The 18807-nt window shown below is 56.5% G+C and overlaps 13 protein-coding genes across 13 annotated transcripts; 9 read left to right on the top strand and 4 right to left on the bottom strand.

Moving 5' to 3' along the window:
* Positions 1 to 21: 21 nt before the first annotated feature.
* KRP23_12475 (Polycystin-2) lies at positions 22 to 2871 on the bottom strand (the record flags this gene model as incomplete). Its single annotated transcript, XM_067883098.1, has 1 exon — positions 22 to 2871. The coding sequence occupies one exon, from the start codon at positions 2869 to 2871 to the stop codon at positions 22 to 24; it is 2850 nt and encodes a 949-aa protein (XP_067739383.1).
* A 230-nt stretch (positions 2872 to 3101) lies between these two features.
* KRP23_12474 (uncharacterized protein) lies at positions 3102 to 3781 on the bottom strand (the record flags this gene model as incomplete). The annotated part of the gene is made up of 2 exons (XM_067883097.1): positions 3102 to 3573; positions 3645 to 3781. The coding sequence occupies 2 exons, from the start codon at positions 3779 to 3781 to the stop codon at positions 3102 to 3104; spliced, it is 609 nt and encodes a 202-aa protein (XP_067739382.1).
* A 202-nt stretch (positions 3782 to 3983) lies between these two features.
* KRP23_12473 (VAMP-like protein YKT61) lies at positions 3984 to 4825 on the top strand (the record flags this gene model as incomplete). Its single annotated transcript, XM_067883096.1, has 4 exons — positions 3984 to 4002; positions 4091 to 4181; positions 4269 to 4481; positions 4549 to 4825. The coding sequence occupies 4 exons, from the start codon at positions 3984 to 3986 to the stop codon at positions 4823 to 4825; spliced, it is 600 nt and encodes a 199-aa protein (XP_067739381.1).
* Positions 4826 to 4990: 165 nt separating this feature from the next.
* Positions 4991 to 7349, bottom strand: KRP23_12472 (uncharacterized protein; the record flags this gene model as incomplete). Its single annotated transcript, XM_067883095.1, has 5 exons — positions 4991 to 5229; positions 5293 to 5461; positions 5539 to 5606; positions 5680 to 7145; positions 7222 to 7349. The coding sequence occupies 5 exons, from the start codon at positions 7347 to 7349 to the stop codon at positions 4991 to 4993; spliced, it is 2070 nt and encodes a 689-aa protein (XP_067739380.1).
* A 547-nt stretch (positions 7350 to 7896) lies between these two features.
* Positions 7897 to 9597, top strand: KRP23_12471 (Serine/threonine-protein kinase 38-like; the record flags this gene model as incomplete). The annotated part of the gene is made up of 1 exon (XM_067883094.1): positions 7897 to 9597. The coding sequence occupies one exon, from the start codon at positions 7897 to 7899 to the stop codon at positions 9595 to 9597; it is 1701 nt and encodes a 566-aa protein (XP_067739379.1).
* A 260-nt stretch (positions 9598 to 9857) lies between these two features.
* Positions 9858 to 10544, top strand: KRP23_12470 (uncharacterized protein; the record flags this gene model as incomplete). The annotated part of the gene is made up of 1 exon (XM_067883092.1): positions 9858 to 10544. One exon carries the CDS (start codon positions 9858 to 9860, stop codon positions 10542 to 10544), a length of 687 nt encoding a protein of 228 aa, XP_067739378.1.
* A 190-nt stretch (positions 10545 to 10734) lies between these two features.
* On the top strand, positions 10735 to 11385 carry KRP23_12469 (uncharacterized protein; the record flags this gene model as incomplete). The annotated part of the gene is made up of 1 exon (XM_067883091.1): positions 10735 to 11385. The coding sequence occupies one exon, from the start codon at positions 10735 to 10737 to the stop codon at positions 11383 to 11385; it is 651 nt and encodes a 216-aa protein (XP_067739377.1).
* A 523-nt stretch (positions 11386 to 11908) lies between these two features.
* KRP23_12468 (uncharacterized protein) lies at positions 11909 to 12565 on the top strand (the record flags this gene model as incomplete). Its single annotated transcript, XM_067883090.1, has 1 exon — positions 11909 to 12565. One exon carries the CDS (start codon positions 11909 to 11911, stop codon positions 12563 to 12565), a length of 657 nt encoding a protein of 218 aa, XP_067739376.1.
* A 318-nt stretch (positions 12566 to 12883) lies between these two features.
* KRP23_12467 (uncharacterized protein) lies at positions 12884 to 13525 on the top strand (the record flags this gene model as incomplete). Its single annotated transcript, XM_067883089.1, has 1 exon — positions 12884 to 13525. The coding sequence occupies one exon, from the start codon at positions 12884 to 12886 to the stop codon at positions 13523 to 13525; it is 642 nt and encodes a 213-aa protein (XP_067739375.1).
* A 336-nt stretch (positions 13526 to 13861) lies between these two features.
* KRP23_12466 (uncharacterized protein) lies at positions 13862 to 14320 on the top strand (the record flags this gene model as incomplete). The annotated part of the gene is made up of 1 exon (XM_067883088.1): positions 13862 to 14320. One exon carries the CDS (start codon positions 13862 to 13864, stop codon positions 14318 to 14320), a length of 459 nt encoding a protein of 152 aa, XP_067739374.1.
* Positions 14321 to 15285: 965 nt separating this feature from the next.
* KRP23_12465 (uncharacterized protein) lies at positions 15286 to 15942 on the bottom strand (the record flags this gene model as incomplete). Its single annotated transcript, XM_067883087.1, has 1 exon — positions 15286 to 15942. One exon carries the CDS (start codon positions 15940 to 15942, stop codon positions 15286 to 15288), a length of 657 nt encoding a protein of 218 aa, XP_067739373.1.
* Positions 15943 to 16895: 953 nt separating this feature from the next.
* Positions 16896 to 17423, top strand: KRP23_12464 (Protein PLANT CADMIUM RESISTANCE 8; the record flags this gene model as incomplete). The annotated part of the gene is made up of 1 exon (XM_067883086.1): positions 16896 to 17423. One exon carries the CDS (start codon positions 16896 to 16898, stop codon positions 17421 to 17423), a length of 528 nt encoding a protein of 175 aa, XP_067739372.1.
* Positions 17424 to 17587: 164 nt separating this feature from the next.
* KRP23_12463 (Solute carrier family 35 member F1) lies at positions 17588 to 18790 on the top strand (the record flags this gene model as incomplete). The annotated part of the gene is made up of 1 exon (XM_067883085.1): positions 17588 to 18790. The coding sequence occupies one exon, from the start codon at positions 17588 to 17590 to the stop codon at positions 18788 to 18790; it is 1203 nt and encodes a 400-aa protein (XP_067739371.1).
* Between the last annotated feature and the right edge of the window lie 17 nt (positions 18791 to 18807).

The raw sequence follows: 18807 nt of genomic DNA, 5'->3' as shown, positions 1-18807 counted from the left end.
AGGATTCGCTGGTTGATGTTCCTAGAGTGTGATCTCCTCTATTTCTTCGCCTGAGCCCTTGCGTGAGGCTTCCTTCTGTTTGTTCGCCAGGATTGCCGACGAGAGGCTGCGTGACTTTGAGCCTCCTGACGACTTTCGCTTCCCACCAACTGCTGGAGATGGAACGCGAGATGGCCGTGAAGCAGTACGTGATGATGGCCTTGCCTTGTCACCTTCTTCATCGCTATCAACACGCAAGCAGGCCGTGTCGCTCACAAGCTGCTGGCAGAGCTTCTCAATCGACCCCAGCGTCTTCTCTAGGTCGTGCATGCGCTTAGTTTTGAGACGATTACTCTCCGCCAGAGCTTCTAGCCGTCCTGCAACGTCTTCGTCCACTGTATGCCGCAGGTTCTCGATCTGTGACTGCTGGAGTTCTACACGCCGACTCACTCGCAATCGGCCCTCTGCTTCCAGCAACTCACTCGCGACCTGCCGCTTCACGTGGCGTGTCAGCTTTCGTGATGCAGTCTCATTCGAATGAGGCCATTTGCTCCCAGGTCTGGTCGGTAGCATAATTAGAGGATCGACCTTCGTGGAGGTGACACCCTTGTTCCCGTGGCGCATCTCCGCGAAAACACGTTTTACATCGGCAACGAGTAACCTTACGGCTGTCGATAGGCCCTTTGAGAACGGGTACTTCCGTAGCTGTTCCATTTCACGTCGAGCGGATTGAAGTGCCAGTTCATCACTGGGCGACACATTGGCATTGGCATCGACCACATCTCCAGAGTCGTCCCAGCCCATGACCCGATTGTGCGCAGCGGTCGCAATCTCTTCGTCCTCTTCTTCCTGCTCGGTGATTGTCTGCATGTACGCGTCGTTCAAGATAGCGAGGAAAACGTTCACCAAGATCAACAGTAGGATCAAATAGTACAGGATGTAGAACAGCGGGCCCGCCACGCGGTGAGAATCAGTCATGCCCAGATAGTCCAGCTCGCCTGCCACCGCTTGCAGAAGCGTCACAATGGCCGACCCAAGCGAGCTGAAACCACGTACATCCAGGCCAAAAAGCAATAGTCCGATCTGCGCGAAGGCGCAAATACACACTAAAAAGCAAACGAAGAACCACGCCAAGTCGCGAGCTGCACGGCCCAGCATTCGCAGTAGCAGACTCATGCGCTTGGAGACAGTGGTGTACTGCAGCAGCTTGAGCCAAATCACAGCAGCATTAATGCTCTCGATGGCGCTTTCCGCGTACAGAACTGTCGCCAACCCTTGGAAGTTTGGAATTTCTTCTAGAGTCGCCGAGGTGATCACTTTCGCTGCTTTCCCGCTCATGGTGCCGTACGCCAAGTCAATCGTGTAGAGCCTTACCGCAATGGCAGTCGCAAACACGACGAGGTGCACCGCTGTCAATGCATTCCAAGGGGATGCAGTCACGAAGCCCTTCACGCCATCGCGATACATGTCCTTCAACATGCGCCACCATTGAATAAGGATATAAAACACCAGAAATCCTTCTAGCACAATGCGTGCTGTACTGCTGGATGAATAGCGAAAGAGTCGTAGCACTTCGTCAGAGAGCTGGACGAATGCACCACCAGAAGCCGGAAATTCCACCACGATCTCGACGATGTTGAAAAGCTGCAGGTAGGCGTTGAAGACAGTAAAATCCACGACCAAAGCACGTGTAGGAAGGTCAAGATACCTGTCCACCTTCAGCTTCGCCAACGTTTTGCGAGCGAGGGTTCCGTTAAGGCCGAGATCTACAACGTAGCCTGATCCCGGGAACGACACGTCGGTGTATCCGTGAACAGTCTGCGCCTCTGTGGCCTTCGTATTGCTCCAATTGTACGCGTGCACAGCCGTAGGAACTGCTTTTCCCTCGCCATCCGGGTTGGGATCTGTACAGAGGCGGATACCCACAGGCTCCTCGTAAATGCACGTGCACTGTACAGCACATTGAGCCGTACATTGCGACGCGTAACGGAATTTATCCACCCCGAATGCCTCTCCACAGACACGCCCGCAGTCCGAATAGCATGTTTGCAGATGTGTATACGCTTTCGTGACGCCGCTCGTCTCCAAATCAGTGAAAAATAATCTCGCAGTGGCATAGCTAACGGAGTCAACGATGCCAGCGCTATTGAGAATGAGGCCATAGCCTTGTGTCTCCTCCGCACTGCTAGAAAACTCCCCGTAGCAGAATGGAACAATTGTCTCGTACTCGGGAATTTGACTGAGCGACGGGCATGATCCAGCTTTCACACGCAGCGTCCGCAGACGAACGCCTCCCAGTAGCCGATTGGAACTCGAAATGACGCTTCCAGCTTCAGATGATGTGGTCGTAGAAGTATCACCGGTAGTGTCTTCCGCGGCGCCATAGACGACATCGGCAAAAGGACCCTGAAGGAACGCCCACATCTGAGCTTGATCGCGAATGGCTGTGAACCTGGTCGGCAGCAAGGAGCTGTCGCTAACAGTTGATGCTACCGTGGACGTGGAAGATGTAGTGGTAGTTGTTGGCACTACGAAGGATTGATCAACGAGGGCGGTCTTCAGACGATTCGCGAAGTAGAATGCCTGCGTGTTCTCCTCAACCACAGTGGTGGCCAAGATGAACAGCACGAGAAACACCACGTAGCTGCACGCTTCCACTAGACTCCCGAAAGGCACCGGGTTTCTTGCTATCCGCTTGATCTTCTCGTCACACTGGACTTGTGCAGCCGTATCTGATATAACGGTGGAGGCATGCGAGTCTGGGGTAGTAGGTCTCGGAGATGTCGGTGCGGCAAGAGACACCTCGGCGCTCTTAGCTTCACTGCCGTCCGCCTTTGTGTCTTGCTCAGACTCCACGCCCGAGTCATCTCCAACACGATGGCGACGTAGCATGGCAGCGATCAATCCAGCCGATCCAGCCACGACTCTCCGCTACTGCTCCACGAAAAGACACCAAACCTGAACGTCTCCATGAACAGTCTCCAGCGAACTCACCAATAAAAAGCAGCAACACGAACGTGACAAGGCAATAGCGGGAAATGTATACGCACACAGCACCCAGTGTGCCTCCATCTAGCATCTACATGTACGACGCACCAACACGTAGCGGCCCCAAGACCCCCTCAAGCCTTGTCCCCGCCAAAAGCCACCCCACTGTTCACAGCAGCAGGACTTGCAGCATTTACCGCCTCCGTTGACGGAGTCGGCGACTGCATCTTTGCCGGGCTCGGCGTCATATTAGAGTCTTTAAACTCCACGCGCCGCTTCTTAGCGACGGTGGCGGAGGCAGCAGGAGTGCCGCCTCCGGTCATCTTGGACCTGGCCTCTTCCACTAAAATGTCCTTGAGCAGCTGAAACTTGGCGTGTTTCTGGTCCGTGAGCCCCTGCAGCTTGAGCTCCAGCTGCTCTAATTGTTTCTTGGCTGCAGCAGTGGCGTCTACCTGCTCTTCCGCCTCATTCTCGTTCTGGGGTCCCTTTTCTTCGCTTTTCCCCTCTTCTGCGTCGTTTTCCGCCGCGATTTCGTCCGTGAGCCTTCGGTGTCGGATGCTGATCATCTTGCGCCAGTTCTTCTGCATGCAGCGGCGGCGGATCGCACTAAACAATAATAAAAACGGGTCAGAAAAGGTCTATTTTCGCTTTCTACGTCAATTCTCGACGGATTTCACCTGCGGATGGCTTCATGTTTAGCATCACGCAGACGCACGGGCGCCTCCAGACGGAACGTGTGGGGCAGAATGGCCTCCAGATCTCTCGGGCCCGCGAACGGAGCGCGCGGGTTGCGCGCATACGGCCGGCCGCTCATTTTCGCACAAAAAATAAAATGAAGGACAATTTTTAAGTAAATGTGTGCAGCCAATCACAACACGCCGACTCAAATCTGCCCCGGCCAGAACACGCAGAGAGAAAACAACCGACCAACACACAGTCGAAACCGCCCGCCGGCTCCCGCCGAATTAGCCACCAAGAAGTCAGTCTTTTACGCCGTCTACGCCCTCCACGCCGCCATGAAGATCGTCGCCATCGGTGCGTGCTTCTACTCTGCTTAAATTATATAAATTCCCGCAATATAGCTGCCACAAGCGCTGATTTTTTCAACGTGACGTGTCATTAGAGCTGCTGCGTCAGGATGGCCAGGGCCAGGACCCCACGATCCTCTCGGTGGGCTTCGAAGTCTCTTCCTTCGGCTACTTCCAGCGCTCTGGGTACGTCGATATGATACACTACCGAGTTGGGGGACTGGGGAGGGGGCTACCTCATTTCTAACCGTGACACTTGTGCGTTGCCTGCAGCGTCCGGGAGATGATCAACTTCTTCAGCCGCACGTTCATCAAGCGCACGGAGCCTGGCCAGCGGCAGTCGATCCAGCACGAGGAGTACAACTGCCACGTGTACGTGCGTCGCGACGGCCTGGCGGGCATCGTGGTGTGCGACCAGGAGTACCCGCCGCGTGTGGCCTTCGCGCTGCTCAACAAGCTCATGGACGAGTTCGACAAGTCGACGGGGTACGCACAAGTTCTTGGAGCTGGATCGGGTGACGTGGCGGCTAATCGATTTGTTGTGGTGTTGTAGTGGAAGCTGGAAGACCCAGTCGGGCAACCCGCAGGAGTTCGCGCCGCTGTCGACGGCGCTGGCCGAGTTCCAGGACCCGTCCAAGGCCGACAAGATCTCGGCCATCCAGAAGGAGCTAGACGAGACCACCGCCGTGTTGTCCAAGACGATCGACAACGTGCTGGAGCGCGGCGAAAAGCTGGACGACCTCGTGTCCAAGTCACAGGACCTCAGTAGCCAGTCCAAGGTCTTCTACAAGCAGGCCAAGAAGACCAACTCGTGCTGCGTGGTCATGTAAGCACTCAGACCTTGCCGATTTTCGCTCCTTCGACCGGGTTCCCTACAGATGCATTTCCCCTCTACTTCTTCTGTGTGCATGTTGGTACATTTTAAACAAAGAAAATGCTTTACTGCACGACGCTTTCTAGGGCTTAGGACTCGACATGCACGGTTGCAAAACAGTCTACTTGCGCTTTGGAGATGCGGTGGCAGCTTTCCGCCGCGGTCGAAGGGAGCGCTTGGCGGGCTTGGCTTTAGCTTTGGTTTGTGGCGCTGGTGCGACATCATCGCTTGACTCGTTGTCGCCTTCATCCTCCGCCTTCCCTTGGGCATTATTGTGCCTGCGCTTTGATCTCCTGGAATCACTATGGACACTCTCCGCTCTGGAGCTTCTACTGTTGGCCTCCGATAGCTCGCCACCGCCTACAAAATCAGAGAGAGGTGAGTTACGCGCATACTTCCACCATTGCTAAATAGGTCACGTACTGTCGTCTTGCTTTGCACCAGAGTCTTTCCTCTGACTGCTCCTGCCGTAATGGGTAGCCTTTTGTGTTTTGGTCGGCTTGTGGTTTCCGCAGGTGGGACAACCATCCGTCAAGCTACCTGACGCCGATGAACTGCTAGGAAGGCCGGCATTTTCCCTTAGCTTGTCCAACTACAGCAACACACATTACACCAGTGTAAGCGAACCAGAAAAACCCGGTAGCCTTGACGAAGACGTCAGGCCCGTACCTGTGACACAAGCTGGTTAATGGACTCGAGCTGGTCGCTTGCAAGCTGTTGAGCATCCAACTTCTCAGCTATAGTACAAACACGGCATCCGTAAGCACACAAGATCAACCATCATTCTCAAGCTTCGACGAGCCGACTTACCTTCTGATTTCTGAAGCTGGAATCGCAGTCGCTCGATCTCGCCCTTCATTTGCAGCGAGGAATAACGTTCCTGTTCCCATTCGTTCATGTTCTTAGGCAAATATGATGGAAGCCATTGGAGCGCATTGGGGCCGACGGCAGCAACACGCTCGGGGAGCTCACTCAAAGGACTAATTAGGAGTCCCGTGTCATAAGGCGTGATGGGGACCGTAGACGCTGGAAACTCAATCACGCGGCGATGTTTGGACTTCTTACTGCTCATCCCCGGCGAGGATGCCATGATAAGGCGTCGCTTCTTTCCTCTACCTTGACTTGGTTCCTCATAGGATTCGTCGCCGGGAGAAGCGCCGGATTCGTCCTCGGATGAAGCAGATGCATTGCTGTCATCTTCAGAATCCTCTTCGTCATCACTGTCTTCTCGCGTGAAATCAAATGCTCCGTTCAACATACGTAGCTTTCCATTTGGCTGCACAAGGGAACCAATCTTCTCAAAGAAACGCTGCTTTAGCTCTTTCTCGGTCTCTGTATACGTCATGTCGGATGACAAAACCTTCACGCCCTCTTCTTGAATATATCCGATACCACCAAACGTAAAATTCACCACAAGTTGCCTCGTATCAAGACGCAGCTCTTGCACCCTGCCAATTCCAAATGGCACGCACTTCACACGGTCACCCACACATACTTCGTCGATCTCAGGCAACTCGATTCTCTGTGCCTCCAACATCGCCTCCAGCCTGCTCTTTTCGCGCGTCAATCGCAGCATACTGCTGCCGCGTGCTTCAAGCTCCGTCATAATATCTTGCAGTGCACTAGTACGACGTCGACTAGACTCCAGTCCTCGCGCGGTATCAACCACGTCGCGGCTCAACGTGCGCGTCACGCGGTCGTGCTGCTTCTGCATACGCTTCATCTCGCCCACCTGCCACAGCAGCGTGCAGCGATGCCTTACAAATGCTCGCTCCAGGTCCTCACGTTCAATCCTCATCGCTCGGAGTTCCCGTTGCGTGAGTCGCACCGCCCTTCGAGCAGCAGGCAATGTCTGTACAATCTCCTCCGGTGCAATGACTCCATTGGGTCTGGAGCGTCGGTTCTTCAGAGACTCACTCACCGGCGCCATATCCTCGTCGCTGTCATTTTCGTCCAGCAGGAACAGGCGGCGGTGGTCCTTGTCTCCAACGATTGGACGTCCTCCCGGCAGCTTAATTTCAGCGTGTGCCTCAAAGACGGAGAGTTGGTGCTGGATGCTCTTAATGTCAGTCACCGCTTCATGATGCGACAAGCTCTTGACGCCGTCAATCTCAGGCAATAGTCTCGGCTGGCGATCGTATCGATTACCTTCGTGCAGATGCTGGAGCAGGTGCAGACTGTCGGGACCGAGCGGCAGTTGCTCCATCTCGCTGAACATCACGCGGTCGTCTTCGTCCTCGTCGGCTGCAGCTTCTCGTCGCTTCTGGGGGCCGCGTCTGCACAAGCACGGTAAAAGTGAGCAATTTCACGCTTCCGGGCGCTAATTCCGCGCGTAAAACGGACGTCACACACCTGCGCTTGCCCTTCTTGATGCTGCTGCCGTCTTCGACGTCCTCCGCGTCTCCAAAAGCTGCGAGTTTCTTGGTGCGCGGCTTGGCGCGGACCTTGGCCGCCATCTGGCCCGTCTCGGCGTCTATCATGGCGCAGAAACGCGTGCAGAAGGCGCTGCACTCGCTGGACACGCAGCGGAGAGCGGTGCGCGGGTGAAACGCGCTGTCGGAGCGCCGCAGGAAGCTCGCGGAGCAACGGAGACAAGGCGCGAGGGAGAATGGCACCAATTGGTTTGTTGAGTCCTGGCTTCCGGCTTTTTGCCCAATGGACACGCGCAACTTCTCTAGCGCATGCAATATGCGATTTCATAGGAGATCTGAAATGGCTACACTACACCTCATTGCCAACACGTTGTGGCCAGCTCGTCCGATGAGAGCGTCCAGGCTCTTGAGGCCCTGGTTCAGGTGGGGGAATACGTTGCAGTATAGCTGTTAGCCCGCCCGTTGCGGAGTCATATGAGGCGAGACCCCTAAAGTGGACCGTCGAGACCCGACACCATATCAAATGCTGAAGCCAAACGGGCATATCGTTTTCATCTTTTTATTGAATATGACAGTTTGTTGTGTGCTGCACATCGAAGACTGTCAGCAGCGAATTAACGAGCAGACAGCAAGCAGACAGACTCGTGCTGCCAAGATGATCTCCAACTCGACGCGCGAGAAGGCCAAGGCCACCAAGGCGTACTTGGAGCAGAAGTACGCGACCATGAAGCGCGAGCGCGAGGAGAGTCGCGAGCGCCGCAACACGCTCGAGCAGCAGATGGCGGCGCTGCGCCTCACGGAGCGCAAGAAGGAGCAGTACCGGCAGGAGTTGCGCTCCAAGGAGCTGCAGAGTCTGCGCCACCAGCGCAAGCGGCTCGCCGTCGGGGACTTTCAACCATTGGCTGTAATTGGCCGCGGTGCCTTCGGAGAGGTGCGGCTCGTGCGCAAGAAAGACAGCGGCGAGATCTTCGCGCTCAAGTCGCTCGAGAAGAGCGCTATGGTGCTCAAGAACCAGGTGGGCCACGTCAAGGCTGAGCGGGACATTCTGGCCAGCGCCGACAACGACAACAATTGGCTCGTGACGCTGCACTACTCGTTCCAGGACGACCACCGTCTGTACATGGTCATGGAGTACTTGCCCGGAGGAGACCTCATGGGGCTGCTCATGAAGGAGGACACGCTCAACGAGGCCACCACACGCTTCTACGCGGCGGAAATGGTGCTGGCCATCCAGTCTGTGCACGATCTGGGCTATATCCACCGAGATATGAAGCCGGACAATGTCTTGCTGGATGCCCATGGACATCTGAAGCTCACGGATCTGGGGCTCTGCAAGAAGATGGACTCGCGGGTGGACTTGCTGCCGGTCTCGCAGCACGCGATGAACCCGGAACAAGCGGCGGCGGCGGCAGCGGCCGCGGCGACGAGAGGAGGAGGAGGAGGCGTCAGTGTGGACGCGTCGCGCAGCAGGCCGTATTCGCGCAACAGACAGGTGGCGTTTAGCACGGTTGGCACGCCCGACTACATTGCGCCAGAGGTGCTGGCGCAAAAGGGCTATGGCAAGGAGTGCGACTGGTGGTCCATGGGCGTCATTTTGTACGAGTGTCTCGTGGGCTACCCGCCGTTCTACGCGGACGAACCTGTGCAGACGTGCCGCAAGATCGTCAACTGGAAGCAGTCGTTCGGGTTCCCGCCGGAGGCCACCGCAAGACTGAGTCCGCAGTGCATGGACTTCATCCGGAGACTCGTTTGCAACGCGGAGAACCGGCTGGGCACAGGCTCGGTGGAGGAGATCAAACGGCACCCGTGGTTCCACGGCGTGGACTGGACCACGTTGCGCTCCATTCGAGCGCCGTACGTTCCGCCTGGAGGCGGCCCCCAGTTCGACTATGTGCTCAACCAGCTGCAGGTCAATAACCCGGACGAGTGCGGCCTGCCGTACCAGGATCTCGTGAAGCAGATCACGTCCAACTTTGACGAGTTCACGGAGCCCTGCGAGCTGCCCGCGCCGCCCGCTCCGGTGCAGGCGTCTGCAGCGCCTCCTGCAGCGCCCATGGGCGCAGGTCGCGGCAATGACGAGATAGCACATGGCGGCGACGCAGCGGGGCAGGCTAATGCCGGCGATCTGCCGCAAGCTTTTGGCCCAGACGGCAAGCCGCTGACGTTCAACAAGTTTATTGGCTACACATACAAGCGGAAGCCGCTCGTCCGCATGGCGCTGAACGACGGACTCTTCGACAGCGGAGGAACCGACGCGGGGGCCACGCCGCCCAGCAGCTATCAGGAGGACGCCCCCAGCAGCACCGGCAGCGCGGCAGGTCGACAAAGTTACGACAGCCGCTATGGCTACCAGTAAAAAGTATGTTGCTAGTAGATGCATTACGTAAAGTGAGCAGTGCGCCGTTGAATATTGTCGTTGGAAAGGAAACATGGCTTCAACGGTGGAAGCGAGCACTTCGAAGTATCCAGTAAAATTTAAAATTTCGGATTAGGAAGTCCAACGCCATCGGAAATCAATCACTCTGCAGCCATTGAGTCCGATGTGCAACTGGGTTGGCACCCGCCACTGTGTGGCTCATTTGCCATCTTGCTTGCTTGAGCGCAACCATGCAGGAAATGGATCCGAAATCGACCCGAGCGCAGTTCGCGCAGGTGACGACCCCCGGCGACGTCCAGTCCACGGTGAACCACCTGCCGTCGCCGTCCATGGCGCTGGAGCTCGACACGCCGCGCACGGTGGACGTCGTCATGGGTGACGGGGTCCCAACAGGCGCGTGGGCCGCCGGCCTCTTCGACTGCTTGGACAACCTCGTGCCCAACTGCTGCATGGTCACTTTGTGTCCCTGTGTGGCGCTGGCGCAGCTGTCGACCCGACTCGGGGTCGCCTCGTACCGAGTGATGCTGAGTCTGCTGCTGTTCGTGACAGCACTGGAGCTCACGATGTTCACGCTCATGTGGGCCACGGCCGAAAGTGACAACGACTCGAGCGACGAGTACTACAGCTACACCTGGGAGAGCCGCAACTACTATCACCACAACACGGAGCTCAACGGCACGTTCGTGATCATCACGTTCATCGTGCAGCTGCTGCTGTTCGTCTACATCTGGCAGCTCCGCGCCAAGACGCGCGCGCGGTTCCAACTGCCGGGCAGCCCAGCCACCGACTGCCTCAGCTCGTGGTTCTGCTCGTGCTGCACGGTGGCGCAGCTCCGAACCCACGTGCGGTGCTACCAGCCAGGTAACTGCGCGTTCGGAGCGCCCGACGTGCTCCAGGCGTACCCCGGCAAGTCGTACGCGGTCTAAAGCGCCGAAAGCAATGTTGATCACCTCAATGCCGTTCATCTAAGTGCCGTTGCACGAAATATATTCCACTTTCTTCGTGCTCTGATCAAGGACGTCGTGCTGTCCAGTGTCGGAAATAGGCTTCCTCGCTTCTTATCTTCTAGGCTGATTGAAGAGAGCTTCACTTTGCGACTTGCAACACAGAGCTCGAATGGCAGACTTCCAGAAGCCTTCGCCGACGCAGGAGCCGTATGCCTATCCGACTGCCTACGCAACACCCGTTGAGACCGTGGTGTATGTGGAGCATGGGCAACAGACTCAGCGGCCCGGTGTCAATGAGCAAGGCTTGGTGGTTGGCGCGTGGGCTGCTGATTTCTGGGGCTGCTGCGATGTCATGGTGCCAAACTGCTGCATGGTGACGTTCTGTCCGTGCATCTCGCTGGCTCAGATCTCGGAGCGCTTGGGCGTCGCCTCGTACCGACGCACACTAGTGATCTTCCTGGTGCTGGTACTCGCTGAATGTGTCGCCGTCCTGTACCCTTCGGAGAAGAGCAGCACGAGTGGATGGTACTCGACGTCAAGAAGGAACTCGGACGACGAGCACGACAGCAGCCCAGTGCAGTCCTGGATTATCGCCATTGTGCGCGCCATCTTCTTCGCCTACGTGTGGCACCTGCGCCAAACTACTCGCAGGCTGTTCCAGATCCCTGGCGGGAGCTGTGGAGACTGCTGGGCGTCGTTTTGCTGCACCTGTTGCACAATGGCCCAGATCGCTACCCACGTCAAGAGCTACAAGCCTGGAGACTGCAGCTTTGGCCCGCCCGACGTGCTGCCTCCGTACACAGGAACGCAACGACACTGAACCTATGTTGCTGCTCAGCCTTGTTGCAATATCCATCCAGGACACCTAGCTGGAAGCGTAGAATGAAATCTTCAGGAACTAACATGTGAGTCTCAACTAAAACCAAGAGCTCCGCGTGAACAGCAACTTGCTGTGCTATTAGCAACCCTGTGCAAGCTGAGCCTGGTGTTCGGGGTCAGCGTTGCTAGCGCTAACTAAATAACTAAAGCATACGTTGTAGCACCACTCTGCCGTCAAGAAGTTTCCGTAACGATCGTATGCGTTCTGATTGACATGTGAGCTCTGCCTTGCCTCCTGGTCGAGGGGCGGCATAGCATATCTGATACCATCAGGTCAAACAAGTGAGAAGGACCCTTTGGTGCTCTATGGCGTGAGCAACGGGTGTGGATAGCTTGCCTCCTGCTGCGAGGTTGACCGACCTCATCAAAGCTCGTCTTGTGATCTCTCACTTTCCGATTTCCTACGGAGCCTCAAGTCGCTCCGTCCCAGCTACCAAGCCAACTCTTCGACGCCTTTCGACAAGATGAACCAGACTCTCAGCACCGAGACGCCGTCGAAACCTGTGGAAGCTCCCTACTGGGATCAGCCTACCACTTCGACGGCCAAGCCTGTCAACGCTGGAGCGACGAAGGACTTGGAGAGCGAGGACGAACTCACGAGAGGGCAATGGCAAGTTGGCTTCTGGGACTGCTTCACGACCCTCATGCCCAACTGCTTCATGGTCACCTTCTGCTCCTGCATCTCGGTGGCGCAGATCTCGGCGCGGCTTGGAGTCACCACCTACTCCAAGGCTCTCATCGCCTGCTTGGTCGTGATCGTCTCGGAGTTTGTTTTCAGCAGCATCGCATCCAGCGCGGCTTCCTCCAGCTACACAGTCGAGACCAACAGCGACGGAACAGCGTACAGCTACTCCACCAGCACCGGCGGAGGTGCTGCTGTTATTGTGTACCGCGCGGTCATGATCCTCATCCACGTGGTGTTTGCTGTCTTCGTGATGCACCTCCGAACGAAGACTCGCGAGCGATTCCAGATCCCTGGAAACTCTCGCAACGACTTTTTCGCTGCGTTCTGTTGCTCCTGCTGCGCGCTGGCGCAAATGGCGACCCACATCAAGAGTTACACGCCCGGTAGCTGCGAGTTTGGCCCGGTGGCGGACACATTGCCCCCTTACTCGGAGTAGACCTGCCAGAGATCGCGAAAGCTAGTTGTCAGTGTCGCTAAATAGTACAGTTTTTGATTTTGATTTGCATTCATGTTTTGATTTGCATTCGTGTACCACCAAAGTTTTGCATTCGTGTACCACCAAAGTTGAAGTTGACTTGATGCAAATCGTGGCTGAGCACTGCTCAGTGAATATCTGACAGCCACCACACGCAGCTATGACCGATGGGCCTCAAGCGCAGTGTAGTCGGTGCAGTGCTCGGTCTCCATTGCAGCGCCGCTCCTTCGCCACGCACTTGCGAATTCTCTGCGTAGCGCCACCGACTTCACTCTCACGATGGACGAGCAATACGTCAAATCGGCCCGATCGGGCGAGTCCGATGTTGCTGCGTATGCTGCACACATCGACACTCCGACTGCAACAGGAACTTGGAGCACCGCCTTGTTTGGCTGTTTCACCGACCTGGTCCCCAACTGCGCGATGGTCACCTTCTGCCCATGCGTATCGGTCGCTCAAGTCGCGTCGAAACTCGAGGTCATGGAAAAGTTCTCTGCCAAGTTCAGGCTGACTCCATACTGGATCGCGCTCTTCTCGTCGCTCGTCGTCGTTGTCGGGCAGTACGTGATGCTGGCGCTGTTCATCAACCAAGTCGCGGTCATCGTCACGAGCGACTCGGTGGTCTGGGGCTACATCAAGTACAAGTATCACCACTGGGGCGAAGACGACACGTGGTACATCTACCTCATCCTTGCCGGGGTCTGCTACGTGCTCTTCTCCGCTACAGTCTGGCAGCTTCGCGCGAAGGCACGCAGTCAGCTCCAGATCCGCGGCAATTGGTGCGAAGACTGCTGGTCGTCGTTTTGGTGCCCGTGTTGCGCGCTGGCCCAGACGGCCACACAAGTGCACAGCTACACACCTGGAAGTTGCAGCTTCGGCCCACCGCCAGCGGATACGTTGCCCGCGTACTCCCAGCATTAGCTAGCAAGTGCGTTTGCTTGCCGGTGTTGTAATAAGGTCGCCACGAACGGACAGGCGATATCAGCGTAGCAACGAAAGCAACGAAAGCAACGAAAGGATTTCGTCGAAAGCTGTAAAATCTAACCATAGGTGCACACCCACACACATTGCACATGTTGCAGTGCGATTTTCTACATACACTTTTTCCACCATGCATCGCCGGCAACGGCTGTAGCTTCGGGCGTCTGTCTGTACCCAGTGACTGGACACTCCGTTGCCTTCACATCGCTCATTCCCCAACCTGCAAGCTACAGCGCACAAGAAGCCCAACAACAAGAGCGAGAGCGACCCCACATCATGGCCGAGTCAGACCAGCCATACGCTATTCAAATCGAGGACCCCAAGGCGACCAACCTGGGCATCACGGTTGGCAAATGGGATGCCGACTTCTGCGGCTGCTGCACGCACGTCGTGCCCAACTGCCTCATGGTCACCTGCTGCCCGTGCGTCTCGCTCGCCCAAGTCTCAGCGCGCCTGGGCATGCTGGACTACAACCTGGCCTTGGTGTTATTCATCCTGCTGTACGTCTTCACGGGAGGCATCGGCTGCATCGTGGGGGCGATTTGGCTCTGGCAGGCGCGTACGAAGACACGCGAGCGTTTCCAGATCCCAGGAAGCTGCTTGGGAGACTACTGCGCCGCGTGCTGCTGCGGGTGCTGCGCCTTGGCCCAACTTGCCACGCACATCAAGAGCTACAAACCTGGAAGCTGTGACTTTCAAGCGCAAGACACGCTACCAGCGTACACCCGCACGTAAGTCGCCGTGGAGAGCATGCTGAGCTGAAGGAAACTGAGTAGCTGAACACTGCGAGCGTAGGTCGAGGAAGGTTCTTTTACGTTCAAACTCGTCGATGAATAAGTTCGTGCCAATCCATTGATTGCCTTTGAATGTCGAGCTGGTGTATCGGAGAAGCACCTTTGCTGGAATGACTACTGAGGCGTGCGGCATGCTCGGTGGGGCCTTAGCCGCGGAGTTGAGTGCTCTCGGATATAATTTCCGGGTTCCTGTGTCGAGCGGATACGCAACCAGCAGATTCAGCACACCGGGGTCAGCGTTCATCGACATCTGAGGGGCTGTCGCTTCTGCTGTTCGCTTCAATGCCACATCATTGAGGCTGATTGAGCCACGATGCACTCTCAATCAGCTTATATGCGTGGCTTACCGCATGCAGTACTGTAGCGCGACGAATTCGCTGCTCACTATTGAGCCCTGTAGTTCGTACGACTAGTCCTACGAGATAACAATAATCTCACTCGGGTACGATATCTCTGTACCAGGTCGGTGAAACAGCCAAACAAGGCGGTGCTCCAAGTTCCTGTTGCAGTCGGAGTGTCGATGTGTGCAGCATACGCAGCAACATCGGACTCGCCCGATCGGGCCGATTTGACGTATTGCTCGTCCATCGTGAGAGTGAAGTCGGTGGCGCTACGCAGAGAATTCGCAAGTGCGTGGCGAAGGAGCGGCGCTGCAATGGAGACCGAGCACTGCACCGACTACACTGCGCTTGAGGCCCATCGGTCATAGCTGCGTGTGGTGGCTGTCAGATATTCACTGAGCAGTGCTCAGCCACGATTTGCATCAAGTCAACTTCAACTTTGGTGGTACACGAATGCAAAACTTTGGTGGTACATGCATGCAAATCAAAACATGAATGCAAATCAAAATCAAAAACTGTACTATTTAGCGACACTGACAACTAGCTTTCGCGATCTCTGGCAGGTCTACTCCGAGTAAGGGGGCAATGTGTCCGCCACCGGGCCAAACTCGCAGCTACCGGGCGTGTAACTCTTGATGTGGTTCGCCATTTGCGCCAGCGCGCAGCAGGAGCAACAGAACGCAGCGAAAAAGTCGTTGCGAGAGTTTCCAGGGATCTGGAATCGCTCGCGAGTCTTCGTTCGGAGGTGCATCACGAAGACAGCAAACACCACGTGGATGAGGATCATGACCGCGCGGTACACAATAACAGCAGCACCTCCGCCGGTGCTGGTGGAGTAGCTGTACGCTGTTCCGTCGCTGTTGGTCTCGACTGTGTAGCTGGAGGAAGCCGCGCTGGATGCGATGCTGCTGAAAACAAACTCCGAGATGATCACGACCAAGCAGGCGATGAGAGCCTTGGAGTAGGTGGTGACTCCAAGCCGCGCCGAGATCTGCGCCACCGAGATGCAGGAGCAGAAGGTGACCATGAAGCAGTTGGGCATGAGGGTCGTGAAGCAGTCCCAGAAGCCAACTTGCCATTGCCCTCTCGTGAGTTCGTCCTCGCTCTCCAAGTCCTTCGTCGCTCCAGCGTTGACAGGCTTGGCCGTCGAAGTGGTAGGCTGATCCCAGTAGGGAGCTTCCACAGGTTTCGACGGCGTCTCGGTGCTGAGAGTCTGGTTCATCTTGTCGAAAGGCGTCGAAGAGTTGGCTTGGTAGCTGGGACGGAGCGACTTGAGGCTCCGTAGGAAATCGGAAAGTGAGAGATCACAAGACGAGCTTTGATGAGGTCGGTCAACCTCGCAGGAGGAGGCAAGCTATCCACACCCGTTGCTCACGCCATAGAGTACCAAAGGGTCCTTCTCACTTGTTTGACCTGATGGTATCAGATATGCTATGCCGCCCCTCGACCAGGAGGCAAGGCAGAGCTCACATGTCAATCAGAACGCATACGATCGTTACGGAAACTTCTTGACGGCAGAGTGGTGCTACAACGTATGCTAGTTATTTAGTTAGCGCTAGCAACGCTGACCCCGAACACCAGGCTCAGCTTGCACAGGGTTGCTAATAGCACAGCAAGTTGCTGTTCACGCGGAGCTCTTGGTTTTAGTTGAGACTCACATGTTAGTTCCTGAAGATTTCATTCTACGCTTCCAGCTAGGTGTCCTGGATGGATATCGCAACAAGGCTGAGCAGCAACATAGGTTCAGTGTCGTTGCATCCCTGTGTACGGAGGCAGCACGTCGGGCGGGCCAAAGCTGCAGTCTCCAGGCTTGTAGCTCTTATGTAGTTGATGGCTGCTTCCTCGTTTTCCTAATCTTCATGGCGACACGAAGATGGCGTCCATGTATCTCTTCTGTGGACAGAGTCTCACAATGAGTTCATACAAATAAAACACACTGCGTTGCTGTGGTTGCTGCTGCCTCGAAAAGAGGACACTGGCGCCGTGCCAACGGTATCAATACCAATCCTACTTACTACCAAATAATGTGGTAAAATGCAAGTTGTGGCTTCCAGGGTGAGTCGTCTCACTTGTGTCGCAAGATCAAAGTCGTCCTGCACCGCACCGCCGAGCCACCCACACAATCGAATTTACCGCGCACCGACCAGCCTTCACGTCGCTAGCACGCTCAAGGAAATGACAAAGTCTACTCCGCCCTCGCCGACGGAGAATGGGGACGACTTCCCGTACGCTATCCAAGTCGACCAGCCGCAGACGCCACCTAGCGTTCCAGTGCCGAGCCCTCGGTACGATGACGTGGGCAACATCAAGACCGGTAGCTGGGAGACGACCTTGTGGTGCGGCTGCTTCAAGCACTGTGTGCCCAACTGCTGCATGGTGACCTTCTGCCCTTGCGTCACGCACGCGCAGATTTCGGCTCGCTTGGACATGGCGCCCTACTGGTGCTGCTTGGTCACGCTCTTTATCCTGGTGCTGCTCACTGGCGGCACGGTGCACGTGATCCTGTTCGTCTGGATCTGGAAGGCTCGGGCGCTCACTCGCGAGCGGTTCAACATCCACGGCGGGTGCTGTCGAGACTGCTGCGCGTCGCTCTTCTGTCCGTGCTGCACGCTGGCGCAGATCGCCACGCACATTAAGAGCTACAAACCCGGAAGCTGCGACTTCGGACCACCGGACACCCTGCCTCCTTACTCCCGCACCTGAGAATCGCGCTTGCTCCGGCCATCGACACATGCAGGTAGAATGAATGCCCGTACGTTAGATGGCACAATAAAGATTCAGCATTGACACCCTCTCCGCAACCAACAGCCCCTATGGCCGACGTCTAGCTAGCTAGATACAGCCGGCATGAGCACGCTTCCGGCCTCATGAGGCCGGGGGTCCGCATCCCGGCCATACCTGTGGCGGCATCGAACGCCGCCGAGACCGTTGATGCGGTGCGTGTACCTCGCTGGCAAATCTTTGTGCGGTCTCCTTTGTATAATCGCGAGCAGCTCCGCGCCAGTGGCTGCGTCATTCCGAGGAGTGCAGACCGCTCACCGCTAGACCGTCACTTCCCAAGAGACTGCGTGATTATGAAGGACAGCGTGAGGTTCCAGTTCATCTGCTTCGGCTTCGGCCAGGCCATCATGCTGCTGAACGTGGCGTCGGGCATCCTGTCCAAGTACCTGACGCTCGAGGACGCCAGCCTGCCGACGCTGCAGAGCACGTGTCTGTACGTGATGCTGGCGGCGGTGTTCCTCGTTGTGCGCTTCGTACGCAAGACGCCGCTCATCGGCGTGCCCTGGTGGTTCTACGTCATCTTGGGCGCTGTGGACGTCGAGGGCAACTACTTCGCTGTCAAGGCCTACAACTACGCCAACTACGCGACGCTCAGCCTCATCCTCAACATGACGGTGCCGTTCGTGACGCTCTTCTGCTTCCTGTTCCTCAAGACGCGCTACTCGCCGCGCCACTACCTGGGCGCCTTGATCGCGCTCTGCGGCTCCGTCGTCATCTTCGTGTCGGACTACACGTCGTCAGCCAACGGCACCAGCAGCCGCGAAGTGCGTGGCGATATGTACGCGCTCATCGCCGCTGCCTTCTACGCCACGTCCAACGTGATGATCCAGGCCGTGGTCAAGACGCGCAACGTGGACTCGAACATCGAGTGCTTGGGCTTCTTGGGCTTCTGGGCCTCGGTCGTGTCCGTCATCCAGGTGCTGGTCCTCGAGCGCGCGCCGATCGAGGCTGTGGACTTCAACGGCCGCATCTACGGCTACATGACCGGCTACGTGTGCGTGCTGTTCGTCTTCTACGCCATCACGTCGGTCTTCCTGCGTTGGGCCGAGTCGCTCATGTTCAACCTCAGTCTGCTCACCGGCCCGATCTTCACCGTGGCCGTGTCGTACCTCATCTTCGACGAGGCCGTGAACAAATGGTACTGGTTGGCACTCGCGCTCGTGTACATTGGCCTCATTTGCTACAGCACGGCCCCAGCACCTGAGGAAACGTCCAAACCAGCCGATGACAAGTACCCCACCGGAGACTACCACGAAGCACTCACCCCCGACGCCATGCGCCACGCATAAAAAACATTGAATACCAT

The sequence above is a fragment of the Phytophthora ramorum genome (genome assembly GCF_020800215.1).
Source record: "Phytophthora ramorum isolate Pr-102 chromosome Unknown Phyram_PR-102_s0015, whole genome shotgun sequence".
In the NCBI taxonomy this organism is placed as follows: domain Eukaryota; phylum Oomycota; class Peronosporomycetes; order Peronosporales; family Peronosporaceae; genus Phytophthora; species Phytophthora ramorum.
The sequence above is the reverse complement of the archived record's forward strand: the minus strand, read 5'-3'. Positions and strand labels throughout refer to the sequence as shown.